Source organism: Eumetopias jubatus, unplaced genomic scaffold (assembly GCF_037043125.1).
Source record: "Eumetopias jubatus isolate StellerSeaLion01/CBP00866 unplaced genomic scaffold, mEumJub1_p1.0 scaffold_9, whole genome shotgun sequence".
Taxonomy (NCBI): Eukaryota; Metazoa; Chordata; class Mammalia; order Carnivora; family Otariidae; genus Eumetopias; species Eumetopias jubatus.
Window position 1 is genome coordinate 134,830,978 of NW_028274815.1, and position 19,500 is coordinate 134,850,477.

The following is a 19,500-nucleotide window of genomic DNA, read 5'->3' on the forward strand; positions in this document are numbered from 1 at the left end:
GTGAGGGTTTGAGAGCAAGGAGCAAGGCTTGTCCATGTCTCACCTCCAGAGCATGTCACATGTCCTTGGTGAGTGCTCACACGAGGGAGCAAATACCTGATGTAGGAGCTCCCCCGTGCAGCTCACATGATGGAAATGCCAATGGCCCTGTTTTCCTGGTGTCGCTGCCGCAGACCCAGATGTTTGTGTCTCTGGTGTTCTGTTGGCCACGGAAAACCTACCACTTAGTTTAATGGCATGGATGCCAACAGCTCCTGTTGGTATTTTCACCCATATGAACTCTGCTTCTGTTTCACTGGGCCCCTCGCCCTCCTTCTCCCTATTGTGAACTGTTCTTTCATTCAGCAGCTTTCACTGAACACCTGAGAGGGGCTCGCCTCTGCTTTAAGCACGGTGCATGCGGTGGGATAGCCTGGTGGATAAGACAGATACAGCCCCTGCCTCCGTGGAACCCACAGTCCAGTTGGAGAGAAGTGCTCAGAGAGCTGAGTACGGCAGTAGTCACTGTGACAAATGCTGGGAACGGAACACAGGGCGATGTCCCAGAGCTCGGAGAGAGGCTGCCGTAGTGGCCGGGGGTGCTGCTTTGATATTTATGGCAGGAGATAATGTTAACATTTAAAGTAAACTTAAGTAAAATGAGAAACGATGGGCTCGTTTACAGAAATACACCAAGACACTGATGGTACGTGGGCAGGGATGCCTGAAGCCATGGGACAGGGCGCAAGTGGTGGCGGTAGGATGTGGGTGGGGGCGGTGGGGGCTGTTGAGGAGGGAGAGAGCAGCTGCTGCATCAGAAGGGCCCGCGGAGACGGAGGTATAGTGCGAGGTGTAGTCCTCACGTGGGCAGGGTGGCCTGTGCCAGCCGGGAGGGAGGCCTGGGAAGCGAGTCGGACTGGATGGTGGAAACTCTGAGGGCCAGCCCAGGGAGCAGGTCCAGGTGGGCGTGCGGTGTGGCACCATTGACGCCTCTGGGAGCATAAGTGTGTAGGCCTGTGCAGGACGCACGGAGGGTGACGGCCGACCAAGAGGAGCCGTTTGGCAGCAGGTGTGCGCAGGGCTCCTGTGGGGGAAGCACCGTGGGAGCCGGCCCGCGGCTGGCCTGGGGCTCCTTCAGGCAGGAAGGCAACTCCACATACGTTGTGTTCAGGTGTGTGTGTTTTCCCACGTAGTATGGAAGGTGTTGTTTATGTGTTAGACATTTGCAAATACATTCTGGAAGTCTGCTTCCAGGGTTGAAAGAAAAGAAATATGAGAAGGTGGGAAATTAAGCTGAAATTTATTAGAGAAGCCAAATACCCTAAATCGGTGGCTCCCAAACCAGGCTTGTGCGGTAGAACCTCCACGTTAGGATATGCTCCCATCCCCTGTTTCAGGCCCACTAAATCTATAATCTTCATGGTTGGGGTAGAGCTCCAGGGATTTCTGCTTATATTTGAGAGTTCCCAGAACGATTCCAGTGGGCAGCCAGGCTTGGGGGACTGACTGATCCAAAGCAGCCAGACTTTGATTTTCTTCTGCCCATAACGGTCACCATCCCTTAGATGGCATGCAACTGTCCTTTTCATAGGCTGACCTCACACATCCATCAGTGACCACGTTAATAGACTTGCAGCAAAACAGGACTGCCTGCACAGAGCTTTACAGAGAAGTTGATTTTATGTCATGGAAATAATTGCAGGGGAAGTCTGAAACCTTTTTTTGATACTTGACAAGTTTTACTGGACACTTCTGAACTTTTAAATGTCAGCACCTTGGGCACTTCAAAGGAAGGGAAGGAAGCAGGTGGAAAGAGGAACTAAGGGTGGCAGGATTGCACAAGGGGGCAGAGGGCAGGTGAGAACCAGGAGCGCTGGCTCTTCCTGTCTCATGAGGGCAGCTGCCAGGGCTGTCGAAACCTCCTGCAGGCAAGAAAGGACACTGGCTATCCTCCAGGAAGTTTCGGGAAAATATTTTCAGAAAAAACTCCAAGTATTAGTTTGCTAACACCGGCTGCCACAACAAGGCCCCAGAAACTGGGTGACTCCACAGAAATTTACGCACGGTTCTTGAGGTGTGAAGTCCAAAATCACAGTACTGGCAGGGCCGGTTCCTTCTGAGGGGTGTGAGATGGTCATCTTCTCCCTGTGTGCCTTCCTATGGCTTTCTCTCTATGGAGTCTCTCTCTGTGTCCAAATTTCCCCTTTTTATAAGGACACCAGTTGTTAGAATAGGCCCCCCCCGCCGCCCAGTAACTGCATCTTAACTACATCTACAGTGACCTCATTTCCAAAGAAGGTCACGTTGTGACTGAGGCCTAGGACTTCCGCTTTTTGTGGGGGACACATTCAGCGTATGACACCGTGCAGTTTAGAAAATCACAGAGCACGGGACAGCCAGTGGCCCACTTGAGTAGGAGTCGTTCATCCACGTAACCAGCACTGAGAGCCTGGTATGGATCAGCTTTGGGTCACACGCCAGCGCTGGCTTGGGAATATCATTTCTCTGGGCCCCAGATTCTAATATGTAAAATGAAGGATTATAATAAGTTCTTAAGACACTTTCCTTTTAGATCCAGATTCCAAATGATAACATTTTTAAAATAATAAATGACAAATGTATGTACTGCTCTCAGGAATCAAACTCCTATGTCTAAAATCAAGTCTCTAAAGTATAGGAATACTAAGTGTATCACTCAAGGTTGGCTAACTGCTATGACCCACAGCCCTCACATTCCCGTGGCTGATGCAGTGACAGTTCCTGGTCGGGCAGCTTTCTCCCAAGGGAGACTCAAGGACTCGACTCCTGCTGGGGTCTGGAGTATTCTGCACTCGGCTGACTGATGGGAACAGGGCAGGGAGCATACAGCATAGGAGATTTTTATGGCCCAGGTCGGGAAGTGGTGCTCATCACTTCTGCTCCCGTTCCGTTGTCCATCGCTCAGTCATGTGGCCACACCGAACTGCAGGGAAGCCTGGGAAAGGTACTAGAGCTGGATGCCCAGGAAGAAGTGGACACCAGCCATTTCTGCCAAGACTGCGAAAAGGAAGAGTCATGTGCAGCTCCAGGAACTGCAGTGCATCAGGGAAATGTCAGTGAAGTGAGGTGAAGCCACAGCATCAAAGTCTAAAACAAGTATTTTCGGTTTTTTAAGTAATGTCTGAAATTTAGAGAAACCAGTGTCCTGCGAATGCCTTGGGAACCTCAGGGATATTTAGGTGCACGTTTTCTCTACTTTCCACTCTGTAGTTTCATATACATTTGGTTTTTCAGTTCACTGGAAGAGACTCAAGGGTTTGAGATCTCTCTGCTTGTGTGTTCTGAAACACACGGCGTGCACACTTAATTTCCGTAAACAGGGTCCAAAGAGATGTAGTTGCTAGGTTTGTTTGTTTGTTTTTGCTATAAACAAGTGACTAGCCAAAAAATTAATTGTATTCCCCACTGTCTTCTTCCCTTCTTGTAATAAAGAGAAACACACTGGAGTAATTAGTTTGCCAAATAAACGATGTGCTTGTTACTCAGAGCGTCATCCATGGTCCTGCAATATTGGCATCACCTGGGAGGTTTTTTGTTTTTTCTCTTTTTAAGAAATGCAGACTCCTGGGTCCCTCTCCAGATCTGTGGAATCAAAATCTGCATTTTAACAAGATTCCCCACCCTCACACCCCCGCCCTGGAAACTTGCATGCACTATAAAGTTTGAGAATCCCTGATTTAGATGTTAGAGTTGTGACCCAGTAGCATTTGACTTGCCACTGACTTCATTTATTTAGGCTTTGTGGTCATTGAGTGGGATATGTGGATATTTTAAAGTCAGAAGTGAAACAAAAATTTACATTCATGCTGATTCTTTTTTTTTTAAGTAATCTCTATGCCCAATGTGGGGCTTGAATTTACCACCTCAAGATCAAGAGTTGCATGCTCCACTGACTGAGCCAGCCGGGCACCACTCTTTTGCTGTCTTTTCGTGGGGAGGGGGAATGGAAACGGGAGAAAATGTTAGGGAAAGGGGTATCTTCAAAAGTGGTCTGCGAATGCTGATTTTTTTTCAAGCTCTGATGTCCGTCGGGTAATTTTAGCTTTCTGCCATCTTTATGGTCTTTGGAGGTATTAAGCCTCAGGGAACTGCATAACATGCAACACAGGCAGCCTTGAACTTTTTCACATGTTAGAGAAATCTAATAGAAAAATTGAACTGTAGAGTCTACACTGTTAGCAAGAAGGTACTACTCCCAAAAAGGGAAATTATCTCAAGATCCCGATTAATGCATCACCTTTAAGGTACAGTCTGTAGTGGTCTGTTTCAGACATTCTTGTTGCACATGATTTAATTTTCTTCTTACAAATGAACACAGTGAGAGTCTGACTCAGAGTAGAGTGAACAGAAGTTTCTTGTTGGTTCTAACACCAACGGAGGCTGCTGCTTTCTGTTGGCCTCCCTGGCCTGTCCCGGCCTTGGTGGCTGCCTGTTTGTCACCCTCGGCTCCCGTTGTTCCCCCGGCACACTGCTGAAACCCCGCTTGTCCTTCCCTGAATCTCCTGCCGCTTCGTTGCACCGTGGCTTTAAGTTACTTTTTTTTTTAGTATTTTATTTTTTATATTTTTATTTATTTATTTTATCTTTACTGGAAGGATTTGTTGAGATAGCTTCTTCTATTATATCTGATCCCTTGGAGCGCGGCTCTGTGTTTGAGTTCATTTCTTTGTATGAGGTGAGGGGGTGTGGTAAAGGCTTGGACTCTGGAGCCAGACTGCCTGCTTAGGTCCAAATCCCAGCTTCACCTGCTTAGCCATGTGGTCCTGGAAAGTCCCACTGTTGCCCTGTGCCTCAGTTTCCTCATCGGTGAGGTGAGTCAGAAATCATTCTAAAGTGCTTCATCCTTGTGGCAAATCTGGTAAGTAGGTTCCCGGATTAGACCCTTCTGATGTGTGACTATTCAATTGACATTGAAACGAAATATTCAATTAACATTGAAACAAAATGAAGGCAGGCTTGTGTTTCAAGTAACTTGAAAAGATACAAGCTTTTTTTTTTTTTTTTTTAATGGGTTTTGCCCTTAACTTGCTAGTGAGTTGTCATAAAATATAGGAGACACAGTCGTGGTGAATTCGAGCTTTCAGAACGTAGCCAGTTGGCACCATTGGTGAGCACTGTGTTTGCCTGTAGAAGTGTGTAGAAAAGCAGAGCTGTGCTGTCGTGGGGCTCTTGCGTTCCTGTCTTTGACAGTCTGAACATTTTCAGTGTGTGCTTTCCTTGAAATTAGGTGTCTGAGTGGAAGAAATGTTTGTTGAAGATTTTAATGTTCTGTGGTTACTTACATTTGATTTGTGGGACCTGCTTTCAGAGCCTCTTTTCCTTCTGTTTAGCTTTGTGCTTTCCAAGGGCTATTTGCATTGACTAAGTTGATTTGATTTTATTGCAGAGGTATTTGCAATAAATATCACTGAGGCTTTAGACTCTGCTTATGAGTTACACATTTATTTCTTTAGTGTCTTCTGTGGTTCCTGCTTTTCCTTTATTTTGGTTGTTCCATGTTGTGCCACTTAACATTTTCAGTCTTGTACGATGCCACAAACTATTTTAGAGAAAGAGAATATAGAGAAAGTCCTCACAGAATGATGAAAAAGCCATGGACTGTTTAGAGACCCGAATCTGTGAGTAGAGAAAATTAAGATCATTCCTGCCTTTGGCCAGTGCTGTTCAGTGTGGTAACCACCAGCCACATGTGACTATTTAAATTTCAGTTCATTAAATTTTTTTTAAAAATAAAGATTAAGTTTCACTTAGTCACACTGTCTACATTTCAAATACCCCGAAGCCCCTGTGGTCATGGTCGTGGTCGTGGTCACTGGCGTGGGGCAGCCCAGACGTAGCACAGAGCAAGCCATCAGGGCAGACGGTTCTGTTAGCGCCGCGAGGCTGCGGAAACGTATGGCAACCTTTTTAAGAAAGTGTGTTTCAACTCTAGATTAGTTTCATTTTACCCAAAGGAAGTAGACTCTTCTGTGTTTTTCTAGGATTACCAGAACAAAGTTAACACGGTTGACAGCCAAAGAGGACTGTTGTAGATAAGCGGAGTTTCGTTTCCAGTGGGAGTTTGTTCTTTATTAGAATCTCATACACAGTAGTATCTTAGAAATAAGATGTGTTCTTATCTAATTTGAGTCAGGATCTAGTGTTGGGAGGTTTTGATTTGCCGCCACTGTTTATGGAAGCAGTCCAGCTGGCAGGTCCAGGGGCCCCCAGCAGTACCTTTGAGTCACTTTTCCTCTCTTGATTTCTTGCTCAGAGCTAAAAAGTGGCCTACGATTAATAGGAACGGTTTGTCAACAGCATGTTTCTTTTTTTTTTAATTTTGTTTAATAGGTAGTAATAGTCTCAAAAATCTTTCTCTTCATCAGATGTTTGATCCCCTTGCAAAACTTTTGGTCTTTGAGCTTGAACGTGGAGCTTTACTCCATCAAGATTATGATTTTCTTGTTGTAGTGCATTCTGAAGTTCTTCTTCTGAAGAAAACTGAATCCAACCCATACCTCTGTGAAATCCAGTCTCTTTGTCAAAGGGTACAGTGCACTTTCATACATGGCCAAACTGTGCAAAGTGTTCTCTCAGCTCACTCGAAGCCACGGTCCAGGGAATTTTTCTGACAAAAGCCACGGGCCGGCTAATGCTCGTACGCAGCGCCACAGCCCCCCTCACTGCTGAAGCCACCATCTTTAGATCAAGGGCCTCATCAACAGCATGTTTCTAAATTCATCTGATGACTAGCTTGTATCAAGGAATCATTTCTCATTCTTCCTTCTTTGGGTCAGAGTTCTCTTATTACAAGTCAGGAACAAGCGGTAGCAGTAAGAAAGCAAACACTCTGCAGCTTCCCACTCAGTGGCTCAGTCTCCTGTTGAAGTGACCGTCCTGTGGGAAACGCCAGTGTGGCTCCACAGGAGCCTCTGCCTGTCGCAGCACCCGCAGCCGGTGCCACCGCTCCAGGCAGGTCACCACCAGAGAGTCTGTCGAGTCGAACGTGTTGGCAAACAAAGAAGGTGACCGAATGATCCACGGCAGGTCTCCTGGTCCATACACGCAGCTCTCGTGGACGTAGCGGCCTGCAGGAAGAAGCACAAAAACCGAGCTGCCTTTGTGTCATCAGTTTACATTCACACACAAAAAGGGACACTTTTCCAGGATCATCTGTACAGGCCCCTGCTTCACAGGAGCTCAGACCGAGCATGATTTCTCGGATCGCTCTGACCGGGGCTTCTGTGCTGGATTTTGAATCCGTGGGGACAGGGATGTTTCATTTTTTCTGTCAGTGATCTCTGGCATGTTTAATGGCTACTTTAAGGGACTGCTGTGGAATGTTCGTTATTAATGAACACACGAGAGAGGTGTAATATAGCACTCATTTGCCTGGCCCACTCTGAATTCTGTTAGGTTCTACAAACTTTGTTTTCTTTGGTTGTGGGTAGTTCAGAAGAATTGCATCAGTGGTAACAGTTCCTTGCTGCAGTCCGTTCTTGCTCTTGCAGAGTGAGTGTGTGATACAAACGGAAGGAATTAAAATTGGAATGATAGTTAGAATCCAGTGCTGAATTCCTTCGAGATGAGCTCAGTAGCATGTCTCATGTGCCTGACGCTGTGCTTGGCGCTTCCTTCTCTGTCACCCTCCCACCAACACCCTGAGGTGACTCCATTACCACCTTCGGTTCCCAGAGAAGCGAGCGCTCAGTTTGTTTGTGAGGGAAAGGTCTCCCCATTTTGGAGACCTTGCTCTGTGCCCAGCTCTGCCCTACTTTCTCTCCACACCAACCCAGTCATCCTACTTTTAAAAACCTGTCTGAGGGAAATATAGGAAAGGGGCGGAACTACATGCACAGAATCATCCAGTGTTGTTGGTGAGACGGGAAAAAGGCGGAAAGAACGTTCCCCTGGTGAGCAGGCGCTCATCCGGTAAAGGGTCAAGCAGCTCCTGCAGGGTGAGCGCTCTAAGCTACAACTGTCGTCATGACTGAAATCTTTCTGGTAGGCATTCTTGGTACAGTGTCACGGAGTATCAGTAGAATTACATTTCACCAGTTGAAAAGTCTGAATGTGAAGACAGGCAGTCTGAAAAACTTAGGACAGAGTAAAAAGATTTTCAGCTGCACCTTGACTGTAACTGGATAATTCTGTCTCATTTCCACACACATGAGCTTGAGCCGGAAGGGAACACGAGCAAATGGAAAGTCCTCAGAGTCGGGCTCGTGCTGTTTTGGTGATTACAAATAACAACAGGGTGACTGTCCCTCTTTGTGTCAGCATATCCAGTGGAGGGGCATCAGGCAGTGGCACCTGGCTTGAGACCTGGCTCTGCCACTTCCTGGGCCACTTCCTGTGACATGGGGAGTGACCTCGCTTCTCAGAGCCTGGGCTTCCTCCTCTGTAAAGTGTGACTATGGTAGTTAACAGCTGTGAGTCATTGTGAGGATGGGCTGCAGACCCAGAGCCGGGCTCTGGAAGGGGGCAGGGTCTGCCACACTCACCCGCCAGTGCTCGGCCTGAGGCAGGGGCCACATAGCTGCTATACTGTGGATGGTTTGCACACTGAAGTGAGCAATGGCAAGAACTTTCTGAAGTGTTTACTTTGGGGCAATGATGATTTTTGTTAAGATTCACAGTAATTGGGCTTTTTGACAAACATTGAAATATTCAGGTTGTCACTCTAAGAATTCTAAATCATTATTATTGATAGCAACAGACCTTCATGACTTCTTATACTGTGAGTGAATCATGTTTTCAGGAGGAATCTGAGCGTCCGGCCCCCACCCCTACCCGAGCATTTATTTACCAGTCTTGTCAACCCCGGTGTGTAATGGCAACAAGCACCTGCTTTCTAAAGAAAGGTCAAGGGTGCTCCTTAGCCTGTTGTTTGACTGTCACCTTCTTACTGTGTGAATAGCTCCCTAATTGAATACTGGCTAAAATATTTATTAAAGACATCTAGAAAATTCTTCCAGCCCTTCCAGACCTGGTACCTGTCAGGAGGGTGGCTGCGTACATGGCAGCAGGAATTGCTCATCTTTGAATTACTCTGATGTTAGGTTTTACACTTTTCATTTGTCTGCAACCTGTTGCTTTTGGGTCAGCCTTTTAAACAGCTTGAAAACTGGGTGAGCCTGGTGGCTAGCTGGTGTACTGTCATTCAAGCCAGGGGACCACACTCAAATGCACAATGAGAAGAGGTGGTTGTATGTGGTGGCCCCTCCTGCGTGGCTGGGAAGCTGCGTGTGGACGGAAAGGGCAAGCCAGATCCCTTCGGACAGAGGATGCTCTGCCCCAGCCACCTGCACGCACGTCTGCCCGGCTCTTCCCGCCTTCTCTGTCCCACACAGTTGGCGGCCCCATAAAGGTTGGATACCTCATTTTCCTTTCCGGGTGGGCTCCCAGAGCGCTTGCACCTCTCCCCACTGGACTTGTGGACGTGGCACTGTGACCATTGGCCTCCGTCTTCTCCCCGAGACCGTGTGCTCCTCTCGGGCAGCCGCCCAACCCCGGGCTTCGGCGGGGGTCAGGGAGAGCTGGCGCCTGGAGAGTAGGCCTGAACAGTGCGACAGGGAGCCTGGTTCCGGTCCTCCCAGTCCCTAGGCATCTCCCCCCAGACTGTGGTGCCTGAGAACCTGCTGTCAGCCAGTGCTTTTCTAGCCTGTCCACCAAAGAGGGACACTGCCCTCCCCACCCCAGGTCTGTCTTTTCTCTGTTGTCCTGGTAACTAAAACCTCTGGGACACCAGACAAGAATCCACAGCTCCCCGGGAGAGTCTCCTGAGGGCAAAAAGCGAAAAGACTTTCCTTCAGCAAGAACTACTTAAGAACCCACTCTGGAGCATACACCTGTGTTACTCCCTCATCTATTCTAGTAGAGACTGAGGGAGACCCAGAGCTTTTTTAAATAAATGGTGAGTTTGAATTCTAGGAGCAGGTGGAAGAAACCAGCTAGCTTGTGTGTTTTTATTTTAAAACGTTTAAAGTTGCAGCCCGGTTTAGTGTTCACTTTGTGAAAATGCATCAACCCAAATACTTAGGATTTGTGCGCTTTGCTGTCTAGGTATTATAATTACATAAGAAGTTTTTAAAAAACTGACCCCATGGAATTGGAACCTCACTCATCCCCTCACTACTTCTGCTAACGGTCGTCTGCGTCTCCTGACCTTACCCCGGCAGCAGTTGTCAAGTTTGCCTACAACGGGAAGGCTTGCTTTTGATTTGGTTTGATTTTTACCTTTACATCCATCGTGAACACTTCCCTCCTCGTGTCTCCACTTCACAGCATGAACATTTCCCTCCCAGCCGGCCTCCGGCGTGGCTCCCGGGGCATCTGCGGGGGAAGCAGACCAGGCATTGCGGCGCAGGCAGCTCCTCAGCCCTTGGCTCCCACTTCTGTGCCGGCCCTCCCCCTTCCTGCACAGGCAGGAGTCCAGGGCGGGGGGTGTCCACCTCGCTCGGAGTGTTCAGCTGTGGTCTGATGAGGGGTAACGCTTTGGGAGCGGCTGGAGAGGGCCACACTGGCCTTGTGTCCCAGCGCTGTGCTTCGCTTTCATCGCTTTCTCCATCCCCAGTAACTCACCGAATGAGTACAACGCACCCTTGGCCTGATGATGTTGGGTCTCTTGGTATTGTGTTTTCCCCATGATAGCCCTCTGAGGGGATTCGAAAATAGGATTTTCAGTGGATATGAGAGATTATAATAAGCACCTAACCAGTTTTTACTGGATCCAGTGTTTGCACTGTCATCTGGACCGATTAACTTAGCTGTTCGAACTTGAAGCCACATCCCCTACAGGAGCCACTCAGCTTTATGCAAAGAGAAAATAAGTCCACATAAAGAAGGACATCAACTCTCCCTCTGCCTCTCAGGGAACCTATCTGAGGTATCCTATCTGCCACCCAAAAAATTACTACTTCTAATATTTTCTATTCTTAAAGAGCCCCTAGCATAATGTCTGGCACTAGTTGGTACGTAGTAGTATTTAATGACTGAATCAAGAAGTGTCTGAAGATTTCTGCTCAGATGCTGGTAGGACTTCTTTTCAGAGAGGGAACAAAACAACTGGGCTGGTTTGGGAACATGGCACACCCTCAGCAAACTTCAGACCCCTAAAACCAGACCCTCCCGTACTCCTCAAGTGAAAGGTCTTGCAAAATGCAGAGCTATTTACTGAGCCATAGTAAAGTAGTGAAATAGAGTTTTCACTCGAGAATAAACTTCTGTTGTTGCCTCTGATCTGAACAGACGCCACGTTGCTGGATTGTTCTTACCTCTCAGTCGGTTCAGAGTCACCCAGTAATGTCGTTCCGGGCTCTGGATGTCTTTGGACCACTGAAGCATGTCTTTTGCGCGGGTGTCAGTCAGTACAAACTCTACGAACTTCCTCGTTAGGACATAGTAAGCGCTTCCAAAATAAATTGTTAAGTTATGGGGCGGTTCGTCCTTGAATCTTTTGTTTGGAGATATGTAGATATTTCCTTCAGGGGTGGATTCAGGCTGACTTTCACTTGTCTTGGAGTTCATGTTTGGTGGTTGAACTACTCCAGGAGTGATGTTTTTGTCATTCCATTTGGTTCTGATGTAGTGTATGATTTCTTTGTTTGTTTTGATTGGAAAATCCTGTCCGCAAAGGTTAATGACGTAGTTCCATTGAAATTTGGAATGGACCAGGTCTTTCATACAGTTAATATCTGCCTGGAGTCTTGTAAAGCCAGTGTAAGCCACTGTTGCTCTCTTTGATGAAATAAAAATATTTTCAAAACAGTTAACCAGGGTTTGCATAGCAGTCTTGTACTTCTTCGGGGCCTTTGCATCAACATGAATACAGTAAACGTTTTGAGGCACATAAGTAGCTCTGAGAAGCTGCACAAACCTTGCCAGTTCCTTATGAATTGTTATAATATATGCCAAAGAGAAATTGCTCTCTTCTGCAGACAAGGGTCTGGTTATGAAATGCAACTCCTGGGAAATCCTAGAGCAATTTCCTGGTGTGCGTAAATGAGCAAGAATTTGAGAACCACGAGGGTTTTTGCAAAATCTTGCAATTTGGAGGGCGGCCCCTTTCCCTTCAAATAAAGCTGAACACAGTTCATCCGGATAAAAGCCACATTCCACTACTGCTGGGTAGGTGGGTTCCTCCTCTGCTTCCTCAGGGGTTGGATTCCGTAAATACAGAAAAACAAAGATGCATATGCCTGCACACAGGAGGAGCCCAGGCTTCGTGGCTCGCAGCTGGCTCATGTTTCAGGCTCCAAGGGCCTTCTCATCACCATGATTTGAAAATGTTTTCCTTTAAGCTTCCTAAGAGAACAAGAGGGAGAATTTAGGGTGCGGCAGCCCTCCCCCAACCTGCAACGTGACTGAAGTGCACATATTTAAGGTGTATAACGCGCTCAGTTTTTCCATACATACACGCCCGCAAAACCATCACCACAATCACCATGACAAGCATTCCCCTCACCCCTAAAAGTTTCCTCGGGCCCCTTTTACTCCACCCTGTCTCTGGCAAACCCATCAGTGGATTTGCTGGCATGTTCTGTAACTTTATATAAATGGAGTCCTACACTGTGTGCTTTTTGCTTGGCTTGTTTCACTTAGGATATTGATTTTGAGATTCCACCCATATCACTGCGTTTATCACCGTCCTTGACTTTTTACTGCTGAGCAGGATTCCATTGTGTGGGCGTGCCACAGCTTCTCTGTTCAACTGTTGTGGACATTGAAGTTGTTTCCAGTTTTAGGATATTACTAGATGCTATAAGCAAGCATTCACGCACAAGTCTTTGGCCCTTTGTTTTTGTTTTTGTATTTCAATAGCTTTATTGAAAGGTGTAGCCCTTAGCACCAAAACATCATGGTAGTTGGTTAGGTGACCTGTGCCGACTCAGAATTAACACTGATTTATTCAAATTATTGAAATATTTATCAGCCTTTGGGAAAACTGAAAAGTTATCCACAAATCATGTTTACAAAAGTAAAAGATATACTGTGGGTTTGTGGTTTATTTTCCAGTGCTTATTTACCCATAACATGATGTTAAAATTGGGCACAGCCATCCTGGATGGACTCAGGCTGCACATTGCACTGAGTAGCCATTTGCAATACTTGTGATGCTGGAGATCTCCTTCCATTCCCTGACGTAATAGAAAATCCTGATGACTACTTCAGCAAGCTCATAATCATGATGTTTGCGTACTTAAGACTTTGTTTTGGGGCGCCTGGGTGGCTCAGTCGTTAAGCGGCTGCCTTCGGCTCAGGTCATGATCCCAGGGTCCTGGGATCGAGCCCCGCATCAGGCTCCCCGCTCTGCGGGAAGCCTGCTTCTCCCTCTCCTGCTCCTCCTGCTTGTGTTCCCTCTCTGGCTGTCTCTCTCTCTGTCAAATAAATAAAAATAAAATCTTTAAAAAAAAAAAGACTTTGTTTTGGCACAGTGGGGGCGGTTAGTGAAAGTATATTCTCTTCCTTTTAAACACAATTCCAAATTAGGAGCAATGGCAGTTTTACTAAAACAGCCCTTAGTGTAAAAACTTCTGGAATGTTAAGTCAGCAGGTTTCCAGGGTGGTGGTAATAGGACCTGTGTTTTTGTTTCTCTGGGGTTAAATACCTAACAGTGAAACTGCCCGCTGTTTCCCAAAGTGGTTGTGCATTTTACCTTCCCCCTAGCGGTGTAGGAGAGTTCCAGTCACTTTATATCCTCACCAACACCTGGTGCGGTCAGATTCATATTTTAACCATTCTGATAGGTGTGTCGTGGTGATTCATGGTGGTTTTACTTTGCACTTCCCTGATGTTTAATGATGTTGAGCATATTTTCATGTGTTACTGCCCTTAGCTTGGCAGTTTAAAAAAAAAATCTTAAATATTTATTTTGGACATAGATACTGTCCTGTTTTACATTATTCAGAGTTCATTTTATGCTGTTATTCTATATCATGTTATAACTCTTACCAGTAAATGAAGCAACAAATCAAGAGAAGTTTTGTGATGGCAGAATCAAGAGAAGTTTTGTGATGGCAGAATTTGACTTGCTGACATGAGTTTATGATTATTTTTTAAAGAAGGGTTCAGTGATTAAAAACAAGGTATCTTTATTTAATGAAATTATTTGATAATAATTGAGTTGCCTTTCTGGAGCCCTACAGAAATGCCTGAATAGGTTTAGCAGGAGCCAAGGTGACCAAAAGCATTTTGATTAATTATTAATGTGTGAAGGCATCATCACCTTTGAAATTTAGGAAGAAGACTGATCATCAGGTAAAACATCCATGTGTTAGTAATTACTTTGTTCTTGTTTATAAATCCTGACTCCTGGTTTCAATAAAAAGTCATATCATTGCCTGTTTAAAAAGCCCATTTGCTTTTGAGCAGTGTTCTAGCTCACATTGACATTAGTCGTCCCTTGCCCTTCTGCATCATTATCACAGATGCCATTTGGATGAAGCATGGACTAGGCAGCCTTTTGAGCTCCCCTTGTGTTCTTAAACTGTGAACCAGTAAAAGCTGTGAATGCTGATTTTGAGTTGTGAATTTAAAAAATGTATGTATTTGCCTTGTATAGTTCCTTTTTCCCATCCCGCTTCAAAAATAAAAAGCAGTCACTGCCCAGATATGCCAAGTTACAGTGTTCTATGCCAGGTCAGTAAACGCTTGTGGATGGCCCCAAACATGAAACATAATGGCATACTTTTAAAGACATTTTTATGCTTTTTATACATTTTATACATATATATATACTTTTATACGTATATATACTTTTATACTTTTTATAAACACAAAAACTGTAATGAACACATTTCCTTTCTGGTCTGTAAAATAAACAAAACCTAGAAATTCAGCAGGAAGGAAGTACCTTCTTGAAATTAAAATAAAGCTTTTAACTACTTTGACAAATTTTGGTTAAAGGGCACTCATGTGCCGTAGTTTGTTGCATTGTGTTACAGCTGTAGCGTGGGGAGGAGGTTTTGGAGGTTTGGGGGCTTGTCATCTTTGGTTTTGTTTCTAGGCTTGTGGTCAAAGTAAAAGATTCTGGTTTTATCACAGAACTGTTGTTAGCCCCACTTCGCTGACAAGATCACACCCCATGTAAACTGTGGCTCCGCCACAGGGAATTGGATCTTTTCAGTAGTTTGTAATAATGAGGCCAAGCCCCGTGTGTAATCCGTTTTCCTTCAGGGTAATACCCGGGCTAAGTGTTTTCCCTCCCTTCTGTAGAGACAGGCGTGTGAGCTGGGCTGTCTTCATCGGCCGCCTTTCTGCCTCCAGTTCTGGCCGCGCAGCGCTCACAGCTTCCCGGTTCACCTTCCTTCCAGCTCGGGTTCCCTCTGTGATGGAGAAGTAGGTGTGCCCTCGAATGGCAGCGGCCGTGGGGACCCGGGTCACCAGCGGTTGAGCTTTGTTGTCATCGCTTCAACACAGGTTCTTTCAGGCCGGCAGGTCCCCGGAGGCGCGGGCGGTCGTAGCTCTTGCTGTTGCAGGAACACAGCCGCTAGTGGGCGCTGTGCCAGTCCCGTGGGCACCGCGTCTTCGGGACTGGCCAGTTGGTCCTCTTTGAATGGGGGGGTCTGCGCCATTTTCAGCTTTGCAGACATTTCCTAGCCTTGATTCTTGGTGACTTGTTGTGGTTTTGTCTATAATGTAAACGTGACTTTTGTTGCCATCATGAAAATGTAATTATTAAACGGGTGACTTTTCTATCACTGAGCTAATTTCCAAGACATGTAAGTGGTATTTTTCCAAGTGTGGGGAATACGCAGCTCATTAAGAAGTGCAGTCTGACTGATTTTTAGACCCTTTTTTCTCTCCACAAAAACTGTATTTAAAATATTCACTTTAAAGGCCTTAGAAAGGGGCACCTGGGTGGCTCAGTCAGGTTGAGCATCTGCCTTTGGCTCAGGTCATGATCCCAGGGGCCTGGGATCGAGCCCTCCATCGGGCTCTGCTCCGCGGGGAGTCTGCTTCTCCCTCTCCCTCTGCCTGCCGCTCCCCCTGCTTGTCTTCTCTCTCTCTCTCTGTCAAATAAATAAATAAAAATCTTTAAAAAAATCAAATTTCAAACTTGAAAATATTCCACTTTTATTTTCGTTTGCTGAAACAAAAACCGGAGGGCTGATTTTGAGAGAAAAAGATGCCTGCTGTATCTGCATTGAAAAATATTACTGATCTTCCAGTATTTCTGTTTTAAAACTATAAAGGAGGCAAAGAAAAACATTTTCTTTTAATAATTATACCTGCTCAGCCTCTGCCATTCACGACCTGGGTGTCATTTAATGAAGCACTTACCAGAAGCTGCTCCTCAGATTCCGAGGGGCGGAATGCTGGCCACGTCCATGCCAGGCCCGGTTTTTCTCTCCAGTCAGTGCTTCTCTTCGCGTGGCTTCTGCTTAAATCACATGAACAGAGTTGTTTGGCAGGTTTTGTTACCGTTTCATCCCTGGAGGATTTTATTCTTGTTGGTTTTGACCTGTAGATTGAAAAGTAGTGGCTGCCTCTCTGAGTATTTCTCCAGGACCAGATCACTGCCTTACAAAACAACGAGTCAGCAGCCTGGCCCAGATGAAGGGCAGCAGAGTGGTCTGGTGTTCTGAAGCCTGGATGAGATCCTGGTAGTCGAGGGGCAAATTCTGTAAATGCTTTTAAAAATCGGAGGCCAGATGTGGTTATCTGACCCTTTTTTATTAAAGGGATAAATAATAAAAGTCCTTTAAAAATCTTGTTTGCTTCCTAAATGGCATTTGGAACAATCCAAGCGTTTCAGCACGGCTCTCCAGAGGGCCTGAGCTCAGGGACGCAGGGGAGCTGTGCCCGGCTTGGTGCTCGGTGGCTCCACCAGGGCTGGGGCTGGGCCAGGGCACACGGCTGAGGGGGCCTGTGCCTCACCGGCAGCGACTCTTCCCTTCTGTTGTTCTCCGCTGCTGGATACTTGTCCGCTTCCCTTCTTTCCCTTCTCTGGTTTCAAAGCTTCCCTTACTTGCTGTCTCATCGGGTTTCCCACAAACAGACGTAAGAATAATGGAGCCAAGAGACAGGAGTCACATGCCGTGGAGACTTCTCCTCTTGCAGGTATCCAGGCAGCTGAGCTTGACATTTAGTCAGATGAGTGCAGATTCGCTTCACCTGCAAGCAGGTGACTCGAGGTGCCTGTTGCTCTTCTGCGGAACAGATGTCGCTGTGGCCATAGGAAGATTTCTTACTGGGGCAGATAGAGTCGAGTCTCTTTAAGCTCACAGGGTTGCGGCATGGCTGTGTGTGGCATATGTACTTTTTATATAAAAACAGGTTCGTGCTGCCTTTCAGTGGTGGTGAGACCTTGTATGTGTTTGTAGGCACATCTTCAGATGCCAGGATTGAGGTTTATTGGGCAAGAATCAGGAAAGGAAAGGCCACCGGCTGCTGGTGAAGTCTTGCTGTCGCTGTGTCCCTCGTACCTTGAGTGCCCGTTGGGCAGGTCAGCCTGTGGGTGCCCGTGAACTGGGCCCTTCGTGGTGTCCCGCCCCAAGGGGCGAAGGACTGGTGCTGGGTTTCACCTGGGACCTCACCCCCTAAACCTGGAGGGAGGAAGACTCTCCTAAGCAAAGAGCAGTGGAAGAAACAGCTGAGAACATAAGAGTGGCCTGCGTACAGCTTCACGCTTCCAGAGCTCCACGGGAAATACAGGATAAAACCAAACACGGGAGGAATTATTGTGATAAGTGGATCAAAGGTCAATAGGCTTAATGTATCCATTTCTTATACAGATTGGTTAAAGTAAAAAATTTTTGAATGACGATCCTAATAAATAGGGGCGCCTGGGTGGCTCAGTCAATTAAGCGTCTGCCTTTGACTCAGGTCAGGATCTCGGGGTCCTGGGATTGAGCCCCGCATGCGGCTCCCTGCTCAGCGGGGAGTCTGCTTCTCCCTCCCCCCCACCCCACCCCACCCCCGGCGCATGCTCGCTCTCACTCTCTCTCAAATAAACTCTTTAAAAAAAAAAAGATCTTATTCAATAAAGTGGACCTACAGCATATACACATAATCTGCAAGAGAGGCAGTAGGAATGCGGTGGGGAATTTTGTTTCTTAATTGAAGCCAAAAAGGAACTATCTTCTTTTACCTTTCAGATCAGTGTGGTTTTGTTCCTTCAAATTTTAGGGTGTGATGGGCATTCTTACATGTGGTAGGGAGTGTAAAGTTCATACGACCTTCCAGGGCAACTATTTGGCTTTAAAATTTTATCCTGGTTTGAAATATGTCTCTGGGCTATGTTTTCCTTCATGCATGCGGCAGTTAGTTCCTGGGTGCCCACTGTGTGCAGGACCCTGGGCTTACCCCTGGGCCACAGCCAAGGCAGATAACCACCGGTCTGCCCCTCTTGGAGCTCACGCTATGACAGAGGGAAGCACTATTTTAAAAGTCAGTACGCACATACAGGCACACGTTCATTTACTATGTGCCGCCAAGTACTACGCGGGAAACAGGCTTCGGGGATGGAGAATAAACGAGTCCCACAGGTGGGATTTTGGGGTCTGAGATGCATGTCGATGTCTGTTGCAAATATCATTTGTAAGAACAGTGATTGAGAAGCCGCTTTTCCAATTGTCCGTGATACGGATCTGCGGAGAGAGTAGCATGTTACCACAATTGTACCCGTTCCCTCGGCACTTTCCTAATGCTTTAAAAAAAAAAAAAAGTTGACATCCAGAGATCAAGGACATATAATTTGTAGTCATTTTCTTTTAGCTTAATAAACACTTTCTACAGGGCGCCTGGGTGGCTCGGTTGGTTGGGCGACTGCCTTCGGCTCGGGTCATGATCCTGGGGTCCCGGGATCGAGTCCCGCGTCGCGCTCCCTGCTCGGCGGGGGGTCTGCTTCTCCCTCCGGCCCTCTTCCCTCTCGTGCTCTCTCTCATGCTCGCTCTCTCAAATAAATAAATAAAATCTTTAAAAAAAAAATAAACACTTTCTACATTGTCAGAAACTCTGAAATAACTCTCTGCCCTTCCTTTTTAAGAATGCGTTGTGATTTTTCCCATTTTGGGGACATCTAAGTTACAAGTGATAAAAGGAGGCTAATTTAAAATAAAGACATGATTTCACCTGTGCAGTAACTATACACATGGAAAAATGTGTTTGCAGGAAAATATGGGTGTTTTTCACTTACGATATGCGTTACTTTGTAAGCAGAGAGGGTCCGGCCCTTTGGGTCGGCTGTGTCTCTGCTGCAGTCCTCCCCTCACTTTCGAAAGTAACCCTCCCTTAACCCTCCAGTACGTAGAGAAGAGCCCCAGCCTGGCCACTGGCACCGTGGATGGAAATCTGCTTCCTGCTCTGGCTTCACGTGCTCCCAACGGATGGGTCCCTCACCCGAGTTCCTGGGGTCAGGCCGAAGCCTGCCAGCGTCGGGCACACACCAGGAGCATGACGGGACCCGCCGCCAGTGGGAGGACCATGCCCAGGCTCTAGGGGGCAGCCCTCCTCAGGTCCCAGCAATTGAGGCCTTGAGAGTGTGGGTTTAATATTAA

The 19,500-nt window shown here is 46.7% G+C and overlaps 2 protein-coding genes and 1 pseudogene across 3 annotated transcripts in view; 1 reads left to right on the top strand and 2 right to left on the bottom strand.

Annotated features, from left to right (window-relative positions):
- Positions 1-19,500, top strand: part of RTF2 (replication termination factor 2) — a 38,876-nt gene that overhangs the window by 12,227 nt on the left and 7,149 nt on the right. The window lies entirely within an intron of this gene.
- Positions 6,354-6,702, bottom strand: LOC114197926 (SRA stem-loop-interacting RNA-binding protein, mitochondrial pseudogene; annotated as a pseudogene).
- Positions 6,735-12,243, bottom strand: LOC114197927 (putative beta-1,3-galactosyl-O-glycosyl-glycoprotein beta-1,6-N-acetylglucosaminyltransferase 7). The gene is made up of 3 exons (XM_028089136.2): positions 11,274-12,243; positions 10,237-10,332; positions 6,735-7,085 (listed from the first exon to the last, which is right to left on the bottom strand). The coding sequence occupies exons 1-3, from the start codon at positions 12,241-12,243 to the stop codon at positions 6,862-6,864; spliced, it is 1,290 nt and encodes a 429-aa protein (XP_027944937.1). The 3' UTR covers positions 6,735-6,861.